Genomic DNA, 18,961 nt, shown 5'->3' on the forward strand with positions numbered 1-18,961 from the left:
AAACCCTAATGCAAGCCCCTTTCTTTTCCCTTTTTGTTTCATTCATCGCATACCGATAGCTTTCTCTCACCCCGTTGCTCACCCTCCCTTCTTTCCCTTCCAGCGACTGCCTCCCTCTCCGGCGGCTTCACCGGCACCACCTTGCTCGTCTGTTGACGTCGGCACCACCTTTCTCCTCTCTCCTTCCCTCTTGCTCATCTGCTGACACCGACGCCGGTGACCTCCTCCCCCAGGTACGTCTCCTCCCTTCCCTTCTTCTCTCTCTCTCTCTCTCTCTCTCTCTCTCTCTCACACACACACACACACACACACAGCGGGCCGGTGGAAGGGGTCGGGACCCCCCCTTTTTTTTTGTCTTCTTGGTCCGGCAAGGGACATCGGCCCCTGCCTCCTCCTTTTCAAGAGATGCAGGGGCCTTTGGCCCTTGTGCCTCCCACCTTTTTTTTTTCTTCTTGGTCCGGCAGGGGCCATCTGCCCCTGCCCCTCTTTTATTTTTGGTAGGGGTTGATTCCCCTGCCCCTCTTTTATTTCTGGCAGGGGCCGATGCCCCTGCCCCTCTTTTATTTTCGGCAGAGGCCGATGCCCCTGCCCCTCTCTCACCCTCGCCCTTTCTCACCTTGCTCGCTCCATATAACCCCATCCTCTGCCTCGCTCCGGAGCCGACCCGCGACCGGATCCCCATTCGTCGGTGAGTCTGCAGGTATACCACCTCTCTCTCTCTCTGCCAGGTAGTGGCGGAGCCCTTGCCACCTCTTGATGAGTTGCTACCTCTATCATATATAAATGTGCTTTGCAGATGCGTAGTTGAGCTAATTGCATGATACTTAGTGCTAAGCATCGCATGCGGCTAAAAATGCAATGCAAAAAGAAATAAAAAGAAATACAAAGGCAATAGCATGCAAATCAGGTAAATACCCATGGCGAGTAAGTGATGCAAGCACATCACAGGTTATTTAATTTCTTGAATGCAACAACTTTTTGTTCACACACTCACTTAATTATAGATATCTAGGACTGCTTTGATGGAGTTCAGAGATCATGCTGAACAAGATTTTAATGTATGAAAATAGAAGTGTTCTTATTTTTGGAGTTCGTATTTGTAAACACCCCAAATTTTTCTCATTCATTCTCAGACACCCCCCTCTTGCAGATGCGAACCCTAGTAGGTCCGTATAGGAGTCCAACCCTGAGTCTATCTTAGAAAAATACTATTTTACCTCCTTTTTTATAAGAAAAATTACCATTTTACCCCTAGATTATCCTAGATCCCTGTCAGTCAGAGTTGACCAAGCTCATTCTTAAGCTTAGAACAGTTAGAATGTCAGTCATTTCTAGCTCACCTAAGCTCACAGTGAGCAGATTGTGTTCATTTCTGATCATTCCTGCCAAAATGGGTTTATTTTCTCATAAATGAGCTCATTTCTAGTTCAAATCTAAGCCAATTGTCTTTGAGTCGGTTATTCGTAGTCAATCCAATTCCTTTGAGTCTAACTTGAGCCCACCAGTAGTTCAAGTGCCCTAGTTTCAGTTCAAAATCATTTCTCGCAGTGTAGAAGTCCATTTTAGCCCTTTTAGCTGAAATTAAGCTAAGTCCAGTCAGTTGAGCTAGTGTTTGATCTTCAGTTTTAGTTCATCTCAGTATTACTGATCTTTGTTCCAGCTCAAATCCAATTCACTTCACTCCAGTGATCATTTCTCATCATTTCTCTGAAAATCTCACCATTATTCAACCATTCAGTCTAGGAGTTCAATTGAGCCAGTGTTTTGTCAGTTCATTTGAGTTCTGAAACCCTAGAACTTAGTTTATTCCAGTTCAAACCAGTTAAAACCCTAATTTTCAGTGTCACTCCTGGCCCTACAGGGACAAAAAACATTTCTTATATGCATGATCGAATCACTATGAAAGTTTTTTGACAACCTTAGAACACACACACAGACACACACACACACACACACACACACACACACACACACACACACACATATATATATATATATATATACATGATTGAATCACTATGAAAGTTTTTTGACAACCTTAGAACACATATATAAGCATGATTTCATCACTATGAAATTGTTTGACTGCCTTGGAACACATATATGCATGCTTGAATCACTATGAAAGTTTTTTGACAACCTAAGAACACATATATGTATAATTGAATCACTATGAAAGTTTTTTGACAACATTAGAACACATATAAGCATGATTGTGATACAAAAGACATTTATTTGACAGCCTTATAACACATATATGCATACTTGAATCACTATAATATTTTTTTGACAACCTTAGAACACATATCTGCATGATTGAATCACTATGAATTTTTTTCTGTCAGCCTTAGAACACATATCCGAATTATGTTAATGTCCTTCACTTTATTGCTAGCTAGTCTATGTGTAATTCATTTATGTTACTTTGATTGTCTTAGATTAGGTGCATTGCATATAATTTATTTTATTATATTTTTTTTAGCAATACTAACCTTTATTTTTTCTTGTAGGATGCTGGAGATAATCAGCGTAGAGGAGCTGATGGAGGCATGGATAAAGGGGCAGATCGAGACAATGAAGAAGATAATGCTCAGAATCTTGGCGATAATTAGATTCATGTGTTGAATTTATTGTACCTTCTTGTTGTTTCAAAAGAAACTCTTTGTAAATGTTTACTTGTAAATAATTAGAACTTGGCGAGGATTATAGTGGATCGATAAATTGTTTCAGCTGCTTTGTATATGTATTTTTTATGTGTACTTTATTTTTATATACATGATATATAAATTGTACAATGAGAAAATTTTTCTCGATATTTATATTTCAAACAATTTTTTTAATTTTTTTTTATTTTTTGCAACAGATTAGCGACGGATATTATCCGTCGCTAATTAGTATCGACCTTCAATTTAGCGATGGATTAAGGACGAATATTGATCTGTCGAAAAACTGAATCGGCCGATGTTTTGCGATAGATTATAATCTATCGTAATTTCGTTGCTACATTAGCAACGAAATTAGCGACAGATGTGTATTTGTCGCAAAACCAAATCTTTGCAGATTAACGACGACCTTGCGACAAATTATAGCATTCACTAATTCATCACAAATTAGTGACAGAAGTAGCAATAGATATTTTTCGTCGCTAATTAGCGTCTAAAAAATTGTGATGAAAGTTATCTATCGCTAAACAGTTCAGCGATGGATTACGACCGTCGTTAATCTACAAATTTCTTGTAGTGACTATACACTACCCTTCAACGTCGAAAACAGAGTTTTTTTTATAAAAACTTATTATATATTTGTTATGGTAAAGGTGACCGATTTGTGGATCTCTTTTCCTGTATTCTGAACATGGGTTAGCTCAGTGTCTATCAATATTCTATTATGACCAGCCAGGCGTGCTTGTTAACATGCTGTTTTTAATGATCATATATAAAGCTAAAACTTTGTTTATCAACCTCACAAACTCGGTTGCTCAATATACGACATTGGGAGATCAAGGCTTGGTTACAAGCTTATTCACAAATCTGGTTTCCGGGTTTTTCTCAACAAAGGAAAATCTCGGGATATTTTTTTTTGTTTTTTTCAAAAATATTGATATATTTAAATTTTAAAAACATATAAGAGCATTCATGAAAAATATAATAAAATATCTAAAATATGAAATATATCTTAAATATAAATGTTGCATCATTAACTTGATGATATCATGATACAAATATGATATTTTGTAAGTGATATTTGAAAATATTTTATTTTTCTCAGGAATACATCATTTTTTTGAAAATCTCTCAATAAAATTGAGAGTTTCAAAATATGCCTGATATTTATTTCTGCGAAGATTGATGGATTTACATAAGTCCCATCCGGAATGTTATTTGATCTATTTCCAGCGCTTCAAGAAAACTCGCTATTCAATGCACATGAGAGAGAAAGAGAGAACCAATTAGAAAAAAATTCCGGGTTATAACTTACATGGACTTGTTTCTTAAAATTTTGAAATTTTAACAGCTTGAAATTTAAATAACTCAGTCCTTGAGTTCCCCGCATTCTATGGGTTATACCCTCTTCTCAGCTCTTTTGTTTTTCTTAAATAGGACATTTTTTTCTCCCTTCAAGAGAAAGGAAATTGAATTGCCCAACGAGAACTCATGAATCTTGGCAGCAGAGGAAAAAGAAAAGAAACAGTGGAAGCGCCTCTCGAGAGGAGAGACAGAGACAGAGACAGAGACAGAGACAGAGAGACGCGTCAATGCTCGTGAGTCCTCAGGCATCAACATCCTTTTTGAATCGTCAACAGAAAGAATATCTCTCTCTCTTCTCTCTCTCAAAAATAAAAAAGAAAGGAAAATTTTAAACAAGAGCAACAACAAAACGAAGAAGAAGAAGAAAAGACAGAAAAACATGAAAACCGAGCGCTCTGTTTATCTTCACGCACACCCCAGAAACACAGACAATATTACAAGCAATATTAAAACAAAAAACCATCATCATCATCACCATTTTTGTGAAAAGTAATCTTGGTTCGCCCACAACCCTCCTTCTATCTCTACCATATTTAAACCTCCATAACCTGTGCTGTACGGTGGTGCACGATTTACGTATCATGTTTATTCATATTTTATTTTATTATTTCATCATGTGCTAAAGTTGACTTCGATATAATGGTTCGAGTAATTTTTCTAAACCATCCTTATCTTAATAACTTCATCATCATGAAAATTGAAATTTATTGTGGTAACAGGGCAAAACCACCTGAGCTTGCCTAGCCTGCAGGGACTCAAACAAGGATGCATTGACTAGTCGTCCTTGACAGAGATGGGATCGCTCGTGGGCATCTTATGACCTTTTTTTTTTAATAATGCAAGGAGAAACCCCCCATTTAAGGTGTCAGCAGGACCAAGGGAGAGTTGGAGCAAGATGTTCCACCCATGGGTTTTGAACTTGTAACAGTACATCAACTTGGTGGCATTCACAAGTCGCCCCTACCAGAGATGAGTGGAGCCCTTGTGGGCGGGAATCTTATGACTTATGGTATGTTATATACAATTAAATCTACTAATACAGCAATAAACCATGTTAAACACATTAACTCGGTTACATCCAATATTTCTTGATATGTTAAATCTACTAGCGAAACAAGAGAGTGAAACACCAACTCACTCAGGCAAACTATTTCTTGATATTTTAATTACACAATAAGAAGGAAACACAACAATAATAGCATCCTCATACAAAACCAAATAACCAAACAAGACAGCACAGTAATTATTTGAGAATCTTGATGGCCTTCCTCATCAAACAGGGATTCAGGCCGACTTCCTCACTAGGTACCTATAGGCAGCGACCTTTTTCCTCCTAGAAAAGGTGTTATCAATGGAGAGCACCAGCTTCCCGTGCTCCTTAGCAGTGAAGGAGTTATGAATGGGTGCATCACATGAGACCATCCTCCTGCTCTTCTCCACAGCAATCGTGTAGCTCCCCTCTGCGGTCGGCACAAACTCAGCACCATATTCCAACTCCCAACCACCCACCACCAAATCCCAAACAATGGTCGCTCCACCCTTTTTGGTAAAATTACAAACAAATTCAAACCAAAATCAATTTCCACTTCAAAGAATAAAAAGTATCTTCTGTTACAAGAAGCCAACAAGATAAATTTAAAGGAAAAGGCCCACTTTGAATATATCAAGAAAACTAAAAACATTAAAAAAAAAGACTTAGATATTGTGGGAAATAAAGCATACTTCTATGCCTTCAATTTCCAGATGAACCTTCTCTCCACCCTTAATGGAGAACTCTGACGCTGGTTTAGCAGGTCCAGACTGCACGTCTTCAGGCGTGCTCAGCCCTCCATACTGAACCGGTACATTTTCTGGCCGAATAAACCTAAATTCCAGATACCCATTTCAAGGTTTTGCAAGAACAAGATTATACCGATCAATTTCTTTTAAAACTTCAATATAGCAGAGAGAGAGAGAGAGTACTTGTAGAGAGTCTCGGTAACATTGTTCTCCCTTGCAATGACAAACTTACTCTTTGTACGTTGAGTCAAGAAAGGACTAAACATGGAGTAAATCATGCTAAAATACCACGGCACATTGATAAAAATCTGCATATCCAAGAAAACCAAGATAAAGGAAACCATGGAAATTTAAGAGAGAGAGAGAGAGAGAGAGAGAGAGAGAGAGAGAGAGAGAGAGAGAGAGAGCAGAAGAAGAAGAAGACCCCAGATGCTAACATACCTTCCTGGCAACCATCTCCGGATAATTGTCCTGGAACAAAGAAAGGATATGGCTGGAAGCAACCCTGAGCTCCCTCTTGGGCATGTTCTTCAAATCAGTGATCTGAATCATGGAGTTCACACCGCCGGGCTTGAAATGCAAGAGGCCAATGCCCCTCTCCAAGACCTGCACCCTCCACCTCAAGAACCTCTTGAGCTTCTTCTCATCCCCAAATATCTTGTCATACAACTTCCTGTCTTTGAACACCCCATAAGCATTGTAACAAACAGGGTGGCCCTCTCTATCATAAGAATGCATGTAGGCCACCACCCCTTCAAGCTCCTTGAACCCCAAGTCCTCATTCTCAATGCCATCTGCCTTGAATTCCTTCCTCCAACCCAAGCACCTCTCCAGCATGGTCATGGCCTCCTGCACCCTGAAATCCCTCGCTATAAGGAACTTGAGGAGGACAACGTCCGCCCTCTCGTCCCCATCAAGAAGAGGAACTCCCCACATCGAGAGGTGGGGAGCCCCTGAGTCAGGGTCTCCGTTGGAGAAGCGATCTGCTGTCTTGTGGAGCTTGGATTTGAACTCCTCTAGGGCCTTCTTCTCACAGTCTTTGAGGCTGGAGGTGAAGTAGGAGTCCTCCTTGAAGGAGGAGGAAGACCGGAGGGTGGCCTCCATGAGGGTCCTCAGACCCTTCTTGGTTGGTGCCTCCTCTGTATGTGATGGTGGTGGTGGTGGTGGTGGTGCAGGGGATTGCATGTCCATTGATACCAACCCCCTTTCACTTACTCTTGTGCTTTTTCTTGGCAGAGAGAGATTGTTTCTGAGAGGAATGCAGAGAATGTGAAATGATTATGTGGGCATGGAGGGCTGCGACAAGATTTGAGAGAGAGAGAAGGTGCAGTGGAGCGAGAAGGGTGTGCAAATTTATTGGTTTTATGGATTGTTGTTGGCGCTTCAGAGTTCAACTTTGAGGAATTATTGTTTTGTTTATTAAATTTCTTTATTTATTGTATTGTGAATGGGGGAGGGTCGGAAGAATCGAAGAGTCATTTGAATTCCGTGTTTGGTAAGTGGTATTAAAAGTGAGAAATTGGCCATACTTGTTCTTGGCCTTCCATATGAGATGCCACTTGCTTCAGTTTAGTTTGGGTATGAAGATGGTTGATGACGATAGGGGTGGCAAAATCTGACTCGACCAGCCAACCCGCTTCTTAGCCGTGTTAGGGTTTGGCTTAAACGGTTCGTGTCGTAAATGGGTCAATCTGCCTAACCCGTTTATTAAACGGGTCATGTTCGTATTAGGGGTATGCCAACCTGCCAACCCGTTTGACCCGTTTAATAAATGGGTTAGGAGGGCAGGTCAACCCGTTTACATGAACCTGTCAAAGAACACGAACTCAAGCCGACATACACGTCACCGGGTCGACCCGTGTGTCCTCGTGTGATCACTGAGAACTGAGAAGGGGAAAAGAAAGATAAACTCAGGTTTTTATGCTTCAAGTTATCGGGTCGACCCGTTTAATAAACAGGTCGCCGTGTCGTGTAATCGTATAGTGTCGACCTGACCCGTTTATTAAACGGGTTAACCGTATCGTGTCGGGTTACCCGTTTAATAAACGGGTCCTGTTTGTGTTTGCCACATCCGACCCGTTTAATAAACGGGTCGTGTTCATGTTGAGGTATTCTGACCCACCAACCCGCCCCGATTGCCACCCCTAATAGGAGATGAGTGGAACCCAACTCCAGGTTGGGGCTACTTTTTGTCAAAAAAAAAAAAAAAACTCAAGCTGGGGTTGAAGATCAATCAGGGTCATGTTCAGTGGCCTGTTGGATTCAAGCCTTGGGGGTTGTTCTATTTACTAAAGAGTCGGACATATTTAAGATGGGGGTGTTCTACTTCCTAAAGAGTGGCAACGACTCTTGGGTGGATCAAGAACTTGAGCATGACTAGGCAAGACTTTGTTTGTTTCACCCCAAATCATGGGATTTTCAGGTGAAAATGGGCCTCTTTCTCTCTCACCCAAGAGGGAAAGGGGTGCAGGCCCACATATTAAATGTGGGTTCCCCATTTTTAAAGGAAAATGGTCTCCCCTGGGAAACCATTTTCCCTCAAGGCACCCGCTTCACTTGGAAGTGAGGATCTCGAGATCCTCCGGATTTAAGAACGGAAGATATCAAATCTAAGGCTTTCTGGTCTGACACCCTTTACCCATGGGCACGAAAACATGCGTTTTGTGGGTTTTGAGGTTTGCACGGATCTTTGGGGGCATGTAGAGCTCATTTATTACAAACAGTTTCATGTAAAAAGGGTCGCTTTCATATAGGGATGCAAATGTTCCCATTTGGAGCAGCTAAATACATGGAGATTTAGATGGGAATTGGATTTGAAACAGCCAAAAATTGCAAAATTTCCATCCAGGATCTGATCCATTTGTAGCTCTACTTTCATGTTGAAAGGGGGACTCCCCCACATAATCAATGTGAGTTCCTTGTTTTCATAGGAAAGTGCCTGAGGTTGCATCTTCCCTGGGAAACGACTTTCTCATGCAAGCACTCCTTTCTCAGGAATGCTGGTTCCCTCAGGGTGGCATGCAACAAACACCCCCTTAGCGTCTGATTGTCTCTATGCAGATCAAGTTTAATCACACTAGACCAAAAAAGAAACGCAGCTACACAAGTGAGAGTATTGATTTCTGAATCTAAAGTTATCAGCTAGAGAGTTTAATTATCATTTTCAGTAAGGGTCATGAAAAGTGATGCCTTCGTGCAATGATAGCACACTCCGCCTTTCATTTTATAAGTTTTCCTTTAATCACTCGGCATAAATGAGTCATCTCAAGTTGGAAGCTTATTCGTTTAAAAGTATGGTCATAAACTAGGAACTAATTATTATATATATTCTGTATTGCAGTAACTTTCAATTTTGAGCAACTAATTTAAAAAAATTTAAATTGTCCAAGGAATTGTTTTACCATGCATGATTGCTCCGAGTGTCACAAAGTGAAGCCACAAAGCAAACCCTGATACTTGAAGTCAGAATCCGAAGATCAATGGAGATCTGTTACTTTGGACTGGTGTGTTTTTTTTTTCTTTCTATTTCAACCTTATTCTTACATGACTCGGTTGAATAAATAACATCATTTGGTCATTTTATGGAGCGGTCCTTTACTAGAAAACATGTCATGGAGCTGTCCAAGTTGAGGTTCCGTGGTTGTGCAATATCTTTATGCAGAATGTTGGTTACTTTTCTCAACATTATTATTTCAGTAACAAGCAGTAACTAAACATTAGCCAGAACTTCTGCATGCTAAGTAAAAAAATAAAGCTTCTAAAAGAAAAAGTTAAAAAAAAATAATATATAATATAATATGGTTACAGTCAATTGGAGAGAGAGATATTTGGGGGTGAAGAGGGGTGAAGTGCCATGAGTTTAATAATTGAAAGTGGGCCCACCAGCACGATGGGACCATGAACCAGTGGGGCCACCCTGTTTGAAAATCGCTCACAAACAGAAGAGGGAAGAGATGAATAACCCAACATAAAACTTTTTTTTTTGTGAAATGACAAGTATCTCCCACAATTGAAGCCATTCTTTGTGTGGTCAACCTAGAAAGACTGATCAGCCACACTCATTTTCATCATCACACCGTTTAGGTAGGATGCTTAAGTGGGTTGTTAAACAAACGTAAATGTGAGGCGGTGGCGGTGCGAACCTGACAAAGGGAAAAGGAGAGCAATATACTATGATAAGGAGTAAGGGCTAAAGTTAAATGTTGGTATTATGGGGATCCGAGTACAAGTTGAGTATTGATAGGTTGAGTGTAGACTGAGCGTGGGAGCTGGTTCAAATCTCTCTCTCTCTCTCTCTCTCTCTATATATATATATATATATATATATATTTCTGTTTACTAATTGAACTCAATAATATTTTCTCATCTTAAAATATCTTTATATATATAAATGTGGTGGTCACGGTTGATTTATGAGGAATCCACATTTGAATCATGTGTTTTGGATGAAAAAAAATAATATTTGAAATTTTGAAAATTTGTTAAGATTTTGGACCATTGATTTTTTTAAATATCATAAAAAAAACTCACCCATGTATCGGAATTGAACACTTCAAGAGCTAATCCCTATAAAATCCAAATCAAGTACATAGACCACATATGTATGGTCAGAATTTAAAAATAAAACTAAAAAAAGCTTAAAAAATTTATTTAACATGTATCATTTTAACATATTTTATTTAGCACATACTCATTATTCTCTCTCTCTTTATATATATATATATATATATATATATAAAAAGAGCGTAAGATATTTGAAACCATGCTTTATTTGGTGACACAGAGGCAAATGATGAAAAGAGAAAAAAAGGAGAGAGAGAAAACCAGGTAAAACGTGCCGTTTTTTTAGACTGTATTGGGTGAAGGCTTGAAGCTGCTTTTTAGTCTTGGGATGTGTGTGGAGAGAGAGAGAGAGAGGTCATGTGATCAGTGCCACGCACGGTGCACGGACGCAGAGGTCAGTTGCAGGTGGGTTAGTTGTGGGAGTGGACGTAATTTATCGTGACAAAGGATCAAGGTCGTGACCACTGACCAGGTCTGGTCATTAGCCTGGTTTGTAGGACCAAGTTGGTCCGAGCCTACATTTGGCACCATACATAGGCTCCATTCTGCATCACGAATGGATAAAAGTGGGCCCCAACTAATGGAGGGCCACCTATAGTTTAGGTGTACCGAAATTTTGATGCTATATGCCCTGTATATAAACAAAAACATTGAACCTCAATTATGTGTGATTGTTTGCTCTATGAATAAGGTGTTTGGGAGGGCTCGAGACGTAAATTGAGAGGGTTTGATATACGAAATAACTATCCAACTATGAATTATTTAGAAAAACCAGAAATAAATCTGAAAATATGATAAATTCAAGAAAATTATTAAAAATTATAAGAAAATAACAGAAAATTTAAAAAAAAAAAATTATTGGGATTCTCATATCAACTCTGATATCTAATCCTAGATTTTTTTATTATTTATAAGGTTAGAATCCTAATCCTAGTAAACTCAAATTATCATACTTGATAAACATCAATTAAGAAAGCAAATCTCAATCCTACTAAACTAGTAAAAGGGGATATACATCAATTATTAAAATTCAATATTCTATATAATGATCCAAAATAAAAATATCCAAACTAAACTAACATGAATCTTATATAATCGAATAGACTATGTCAATCCAGATATGTGGCTTCTCTCTTGCATCATTCTCCACCAGTTGAAAAAGACTTGCCCTAAAGTCTTGATCCTGCTTACGCTTCTTCTAGTTGGGTTCTATTCATAAAAAGTAATGAACCATTAGAACTTCTAGAATGCATAGACGGCTAACAGTAGTGCGATCTGATCCAAAGAATGTTCAAGCACATGCGAAATAAAGATCAAATCATCTAATGTTTGATATAGCATATAACAAAATGAATCTTCATATAGAACATGGGTCAAACCAGAAAGATCCATATTAAGGTAAAGTTGGGTCCAATGAGAACCAACTAGATCCATTTTAACCTTAATAGAATCTGGGTGATGATGATAGGTCAAGGGTCAAATGGATAGGTTGCATTGGGATTATGAGTTGGTTTTAAAAGGAATCTAAGTTGGATTGGTCCAAATGAGTTTAGGAAGGATGTTGGGTCTAAAATGACTTTTGGTGTTAAATTGGTCAAAATGCGAAGTATTTGAGTCGGATTCATATCTAAAGAAAGGTGAGTCGGAGGCAAAATCCGGTTTGGGTGAAAAATTAGTAACATTCCTCGATTATATTAGAGAAGAAGAATAAAGACATGATAGAAACTGGTTTGAAATCGAACCGGTCCAAAACCCATCTCTATCACCCTTAATGGTTTTGGGAGAAGGGTAGAGGGGGTTAGGGTTTGGTTGGAATCCACCTTCTCCCACCGTCCATGGCGGACTACCAATAGGGTGTTGGATTTATTTTTATTAAATGTTTTATAAGGTTTATAAAATTTGTTTTATCTTGTGAAATGATATATGTGTGTACTTTTATGAAATCTAATTTGAATCTTAAATTTTTTAACTTATTTTATATGTATGTATACGATCTACTATTCTTAAACATGTGTTGTTGGCATTTAGAGGTTTTATTTGAACACTTCATGGTTATAAATGTCAAATCATATTTGTATTTATTGTTGCATTAAAATTTGTTTGTTTTTAAAGAATTATTCTTTAAAATAATTTATATTTTTTATTTTAAAATAGTTTGATGTGTCATTCACAATTATGTTTTATGAGATTTTGCTTTGATGTATTATTATGTGAAACATAAAATATTTTATGAAATATTAAAAAAAATATGTGGTTAGGATCTTAGTGATCATGGATACTTTGTTACTTTTAAAATTTAAATAAATATTTTATTTTTATATTGATATATGAGCATAAATTTTTCTTATGGGAGTTATTCACTTTTATGAATGTTTTTAAAATTATTAAAAATAGCTATATTATTGTTGGTCCTTCTTTAGTGGCCCTTGTGATCATCCCTTGTGGATAATTATGCTATGCATCATATATTACTTTTCATATATATCTTGCATTATATTTATTTATTACTTGCATATATGCTTAAATGTGTTCTTATCTTACATGATTCTTCGTAGCTTTTGTATTGGATATGTGGCTTTAAGTTATTAATATTATTGCACATACATGAATTTTGATGTCTTTTATGAGTATCCATGATTAATTGTATTTGTGTATGCTCTTGGTTTTTTATATGGTTCTTTGAGAATCTTTATATATGTTTTGACCCTCTTTAATGTTGTATGTTTGTTGTCTCATGATAAACAACCATGCATATGATTGCATCGATTGACATGTTGTGTATATGATTGCATTATATTCATTTTAAGGTTTCACCTACTTTTATTAGATTTTATTTAAAATTTTACTTTTTCAAATTGATTCCTATATATGAACTCACTTATTTGGAAATTGATTTTAGTTAATATGTTTTGCCTTTTTATGGCATTGCTTTTGTCCATCACAATTTTTTCTATGATGTATCCTTTTTTTTTTGCGTTGTTGGGTCATAGTTAGCCGTTGAGGTGAGTTATGTGTGCACCTCATGTCATCTTATCTGTCTAGATTTTCAAGGGTTATGAGTGACATATTGCCACTTGTCTTGAGTCTAATTGATGATTGATTGGCCTCTGGATCCATGTTGATTTTGTTGAACTAGAGATGTTTGTTGAAGTGAGTTGTGTGTACCTCGATTTTTTATCAATTTAGATTATTGGCTTATAGTTTGGCTTTATTTTATGTAGATGAGATGTTTTGTTGATGTGGTGAGTTATGTGCACCCATTAGTTATTCACACTTTTTTTGTGTTTGTTAAGCCCATAAGTGGCATTGTGACTGTGCTTTTATTCTAGTAGATGATACATTTAAATTTTGAGGTTTGGAGGTCAAGTGAGGTGATTAAAAATATCATTTCTTGATATTTGTGGAATTTTTAAAATCTCTCTATAAAGAGGTGTCGTTGTCATGGATAGTCGGTGCCCACCTATCGAAGAGAACTCCGCCAACCTGTACCTTGTTGGCATTCATCAAGTGGGAGAGGAAGTAGGAGGAAGAGTGGGAAGAAGAGGGGAACCGAGTGGAGGGGATGACAACCATGAGGGTGGAAGCTTAACTATTGAGTCAGGTGGGAAGCCCACCCATGTTAGGGAGATACGGGCAGCCCTCTGCCATTGGTTGGCTTAGGCAAAGCTCCATGCTTGCCAGCAGTGGATGGTGAGCTTTGTCTGGTGAGTTGGGCTGCCGTTGGCCCCTCCTGTCCGACGATGGGTCAGTGGGGCAGGTATTGTCGATGTCCAACAGAATAGCAAAGGAAAAGGGAGAAGAGGGGCAACAAACCCTTGTCCCTCTTCCCTGATAGCAGGTGGGCAAGAATGTCCTATCGATGAGTGGACGTCTTGCCAACCAACCCTACATGGTGGTTGTTCGTTGGGACAATCACCACCTGTGGCTCTGGTGTTTCCTGCTCAAATCTAAAAGAAAAAACAAGAGCAAGCACTTAACAGGAGAGACAGTGGTGGAGCGGTCACCGGAGGTAGTGATAGTGGGTTTGCTGGCGATGGTGATGGAAGGCACACTAATGGATGGAGGTGATGGTGATGAGAAGAGGAGGCATGAGGGTTTGGTAGCCAGCGACGAAGTGCTCTCTCTTTGGTCATTTCTCTAGACGCTGCTCAAAACCTTCGATCCATCAATCTATATCCTTAAATTGATGATTCATTGTGTTTTGATCCTCTTTCAGCCTATTCAATGACTGAACGATCAACGAAAAATCAACGTTCATTCAAGAAACCATCGCGTCCAACAACGTCAAGCGTTCTTTTGATCAATCTTTGCTTTCACTTCTCAACATCGTAAACATGATAAGGACTTTTGCTCTAATAACAGCAAATGTAAATCGAGATGGCTCGATTTACAAGAAAACTACCCAAACTACAAATTATCTAGAAAAATAGAAAATAAATATGAAAATATGAGAAATTCAAGAAAATCACTAGAAATTACAAGAAAATAATATGAAATTTAAACAAAAAAATTAACTAAGATTCTCATATCAAATCTAATATCTAATCCTAGTTCTTCCCTATATTTATAAGAGAAGAATTCTAATCTCAGTAGACTTAAACTACAATACTTGATAAACATCAATTAAGAAAGCAAATCCCAATATTATTAAACTACTAAAAAGGGATATGAATCAATTATTAAACTTCAATATCTATTACATATTCAAAATAAAAATATTCAAACTAAACTACCCCTGCATCAATCCGCTAAGGTTGTCTGGAGAGAACCAAAGTTCTAAGTGGGACTGCTTTTAGGGTCTGTTTGAAAAATGCCTCTTGGGGATGAAAAAGTGGATTCTATAATAGTCGTCAAATTTCCCAAATCCTCAAGAGTTTTTAGCAAGTCTTTAGAATCTACTAGAGACTCACCACTTCCATTGTCATATTGTTTGGGTTGCAACCTTTTACTCACATAAATGAACTGAAAAGGTCACCAGAAAGTCACCGATGTGACCATTGAAAGTGACACTGCTCTAGCATTAGATATTCACCACCTCACCTTGGTGGTAGCTGAAATGAGGAATTGGAACTGGCAAATGTAATGTCAATTACTATTTTTCCTCTTTTTCTTGGCTTTTAAACAGTTTTGCAAGTAGGGATTTCACACAAATCACTATGGGGATCTCCCATGGTCACTTTTCAAATAGATCCTAAGCCTTGTTTGGAAACTACCTATTGAAGGTACACTACAAGAAAATCGTGGATTAGCAATAGACGATATCCATCGCTAATCCGTTGTTAATCCATCGCTAAATTGTTTAGCGACGGATTAGCGATGGATAGCATCCATTGCAAATTTCTGGTCGCTAATTAGTGATAAAATTATTTGTCGTTACTTTCGTCGCTAATTTGTGACATATTGGCGACATACATGATCCGTCGCTAGTCCGTTTCTAAATAAACATATATTTGGTTTTGCAACGGACATTATCCGTCGCTAAATTTAAAAAAAAAATGGTCCTTGTCGGGCGGTATTCCAGCAGCAATAGGCAGACTTGTACCATACCCCACAGGCATTGCACAGGGTCTTAGACCCGAGTCGCCCGGCCCGCCACTGCGGGGTCTTCTGCACAGAACTGGCACGCTCTCCAGTGCGCTCTTCGGTGCCCTCTCGACCTGGTTCCCCACTTGTTCAGCCCGGCCCGCCACTGCAGGGTCTTCTGCACAACGCAGGAGAGTGCACCTCCAAACTGACGCACTCTCCAGTGTTCATCTGCCACTGTGTTAAAGGAAAGCTCAGCAACCCCAAATTGGAGGCATACCTTTGCCTTTGAGATGATCTTCACGGCGATGAGTTGGCCTTTGATTTCGCCCTTCTGAGCCCTAGCAAAGCAGGTGTGATCGAAATGTCCCCTCCCGACCTCCTTCCCGAGCTCGTATTTCACCGTGAAACTTTTGTCCAGCAGTCGCCCTGCCTCATCGCCATCCTCCGGTATCAGCCCTTCCGCTTTTGCTTCTGCTTCGCATGCCCCTGCCACTTGGCCAGGGATGCTTTGATATGCTTCATCGATGACGGTCGAGGAAACGGTCGTCGAAAGAACCTCTGCAGCGTCAATGACCTCGTCGGCGATGGCGTCAACCCGACCGTAGTGAACTGCATTGCGCCCTCCACGAAGAAGTCGTTCAAACTTCGTTGCCCTCCACGAAGAAGTTGATTTAAATCGAACGACGGAGAGGTCGGTTTAAATTTTTCACGAAGAGAGGAAAAATTTCATGCTCTAGATGGGTCAGTTTAAATAAAAAATTAGGGATAGAATTAGCGAGGGAATTTTTCTGTCACTAATTAGCGACGGAAAAATTCTCTCGCTAATTCACAACAGAATTTATCCATCACAAATTTTCGTCGCTAATTAATGGTTTTCTTGTATTAAGAATTAGCGACGAAAAACTGTCATCGCTAATTAGCAACAGATTCACGATGAAAACCTCTCCGTCGCTAAGTTGCGATGGAGTTTGAGACATAATTTTTTCGTCGCGAATCCGTTGCTAAGTAGCGACAGATTAGCGATGAAAGTTTTTTCATCGCTAGACAGAATTTTTTTGTCGCTAATTTCATAAATCATTCGAATGTTAGCGACAGATAGTTTTCTCTAGCTAATCCATCGTAAATTTGCGATAAAAAAAATCCGTCACAAATTTCCGTCGCTAATTAACATTTTTCTTGTAGTGGTAACCGGAGTGAAAGTGAGGAATACCCGGCACCAAAATCGTTTGGGATGAATGCAGTTGTAGTAAATAATGGAACTTGACTGGTATTTGACAACTCAAATTCCACATTTCACTTCCCACCTGGATGAAGTGGTAGTTACCAAATACCACCGTTTCCCACATCGATTCCGCTCCTACTACCTTCCCAACACCTTTCTCTAGTTTTAATTTCATTTTTTCAATTGCATTACAAACAGATGCATAACTGAAAGTGGTAAATCTTCATCTGAACCCACTTATCTCAAACAACCATTTTGATTTGTTAAAACCACACATTTTGGGGATTCTGTAGTTGCATCCCCCATCTGCCACCGACTGGCAGTTTCCAAAGTGGGTGTTATATCTTTTGTCAAGTTGGTTATGACCAATCTTTGCCTCACAAGCAAAGGTCATTGGGCTGACCTACAAGACTGACTAAAACAAGGGGTGTTGTAGTCAAGTCTTATTTTTGTTGGATCCCAAGTTAAATCGCACCAAAATACATGGCTGCAGCTTGCAGGTGTATTTTGTTGAACCTGTACTTGTAGATGTGTTCACAAGTGTTTATTTACTATAAAACATGCTTCGAATCGAATCCATTTACAAAACAGTCAAGTCTTATCTACTCAAGTTTTAGCATAATGTAGGTTTTTCACTCTAAATTAATATACATACATATATATATATATATACATAAAAAATACATAATTTAATAGGAGTTAACTACCGATAAAACTATGATACCTACATCCATAGGTTCAGATCAAGCAAAAATCACCTGCAGTCACCTATTTTCTGGAACGAAAATGGGACCTGACTAGAACGTTCCCCTTAAAGCAAAGCTGTGAGATCCACCAAATTGATATTTACTTATTCAGTGAACACGTTGCTGTGGCATGAGAGAGAGAGAGAGAGAGAGAGAGAGAGAGAGAGAGACTCGTGATCTTTGTTTTCACTTTCATGAAATCTGTAACAGGAAACAAAAAGAAAAGGGAAGAAAGGGACTGGGCCATGTTGAGAGGGACGGCACATTGTCTTCTGTACAGGAAACACATGTTTTGTCATCCCTTTGGAATCCAGTCATCTTTAGCTTTTCCCAACACCATTGACCATTATAGACCAGTCGATGCAACTCTGAACATTGGAGCCTCCAAAAACAACACTCAAACCCACTTGGTTGTACCCAGTGACTTGATTTATTTATATTTGTTACCACATCTGGATCCAAATCTCTCAGCCAATATTCGAATGCTAAGTGCATTCTAAAATTGGCTAAGAACATATCTAGAACTGAGACTAGTGGATTTAGCGTTTGTGGCAATTGATGCTTTATTTTGAATATTTTGTCATTTACCACACAAACAAGTTGCACCAACAATAGAATAACTAGCCATACTGAGTCGCAACCTGCCATATTTACGGTCAATGTCTCAACAATGTAAAACTCTATGAGTACCCCTTTGACCTCAGGGAGCATCTTGCGTGGTTTGCAGAAGGGTGGTCTACATAGAGAGTTGAAGTCAAGGTTGGGAGAGACATTCCTATCTGTTAGAATAAAAAACAGTATCATAATGCAAATCAGATTACAATACAACATGATATGCTTATAAAACAATTGATTCAAATCGTAACAGGGTTCAAGCATGACATGTTCAGTTTTAAACCAAAATTCAGAAAACAACAAATCAAATAGATGCATAAAACAAAATAAGAACACCAAGAAAAATATGTTAATATTCTGCAATAAGCTACGATGTATAAAAATACTTTTCTTAGCGAAGATTCGCCCTCACATACGGTGCAAAAAGAGTTCGGCGTCCTTCCTCCAGGATACAATAGCCTCAACGATCTGGATCAGTGCAC

The 18,961-nt window shown here is 38.7% G+C and overlaps 1 protein-coding gene across 1 annotated transcript; it reads right to left on the minus strand.

Annotated features, from left to right (window-relative positions):
- Window positions 1–5,166: 5,166 nt before the first annotated feature.
- LOC149843956 (patellin-6-like) lies at window positions 5,167–6,998 on the minus strand. Its single transcript, XM_090001000.1, has 4 exons — window positions 6,249–6,998; window positions 5,991–6,115; window positions 5,751–5,892; window positions 5,167–5,567 (listed from the first exon to the last, which is right to left on the minus strand). Exons 1-4 carry the CDS (start codon window positions 6,996–6,998, stop codon window positions 5,313–5,315), a joined length of 1,272 nt encoding a protein of 423 aa, XP_089857126.1. The 3' UTR covers window positions 5,167–5,312.
- Between the last annotated feature and the right edge of the window lie 11,963 nt (window positions 6,999–18,961).

Source organism: Nuphar pumila, chromosome 3 (assembly GCF_984573655.1).
Source record: "Nuphar pumila chromosome 3, dmNupPumi1.hap1.1, whole genome shotgun sequence".
In the NCBI taxonomy this organism is placed as follows: Eukaryota; Viridiplantae; Streptophyta; class Magnoliopsida; order Nymphaeales; family Nymphaeaceae; genus Nuphar; species Nuphar pumila.

What these genes read in the sequence shown, in the direction of transcription:
- LOC149843956 (XM_090001000.1), bottom strand. Translation starts at nt 6,998, where the DNA reads ATGGACATGCAATCCCCTGCACCACCACCACCACCACCACCATCACAT. An exon ending in CGGAGATGGTTGCCAGGAAG is followed by an intron (nt 6,116 to 6,248) that starts GTATGTTAGCAT and finishes TTGGATATGCAG; the next exon opens with ATTTTTATCAATGTGCCGTG. An exon ending in TGGAAATTGAAGGCATAGAA is followed by an intron (nt 5,568 to 5,750) that starts GTATGCTTTATT and finishes TTTACCAAAAAG; the next exon opens with GGTGGAGCGACCATTGTTTG.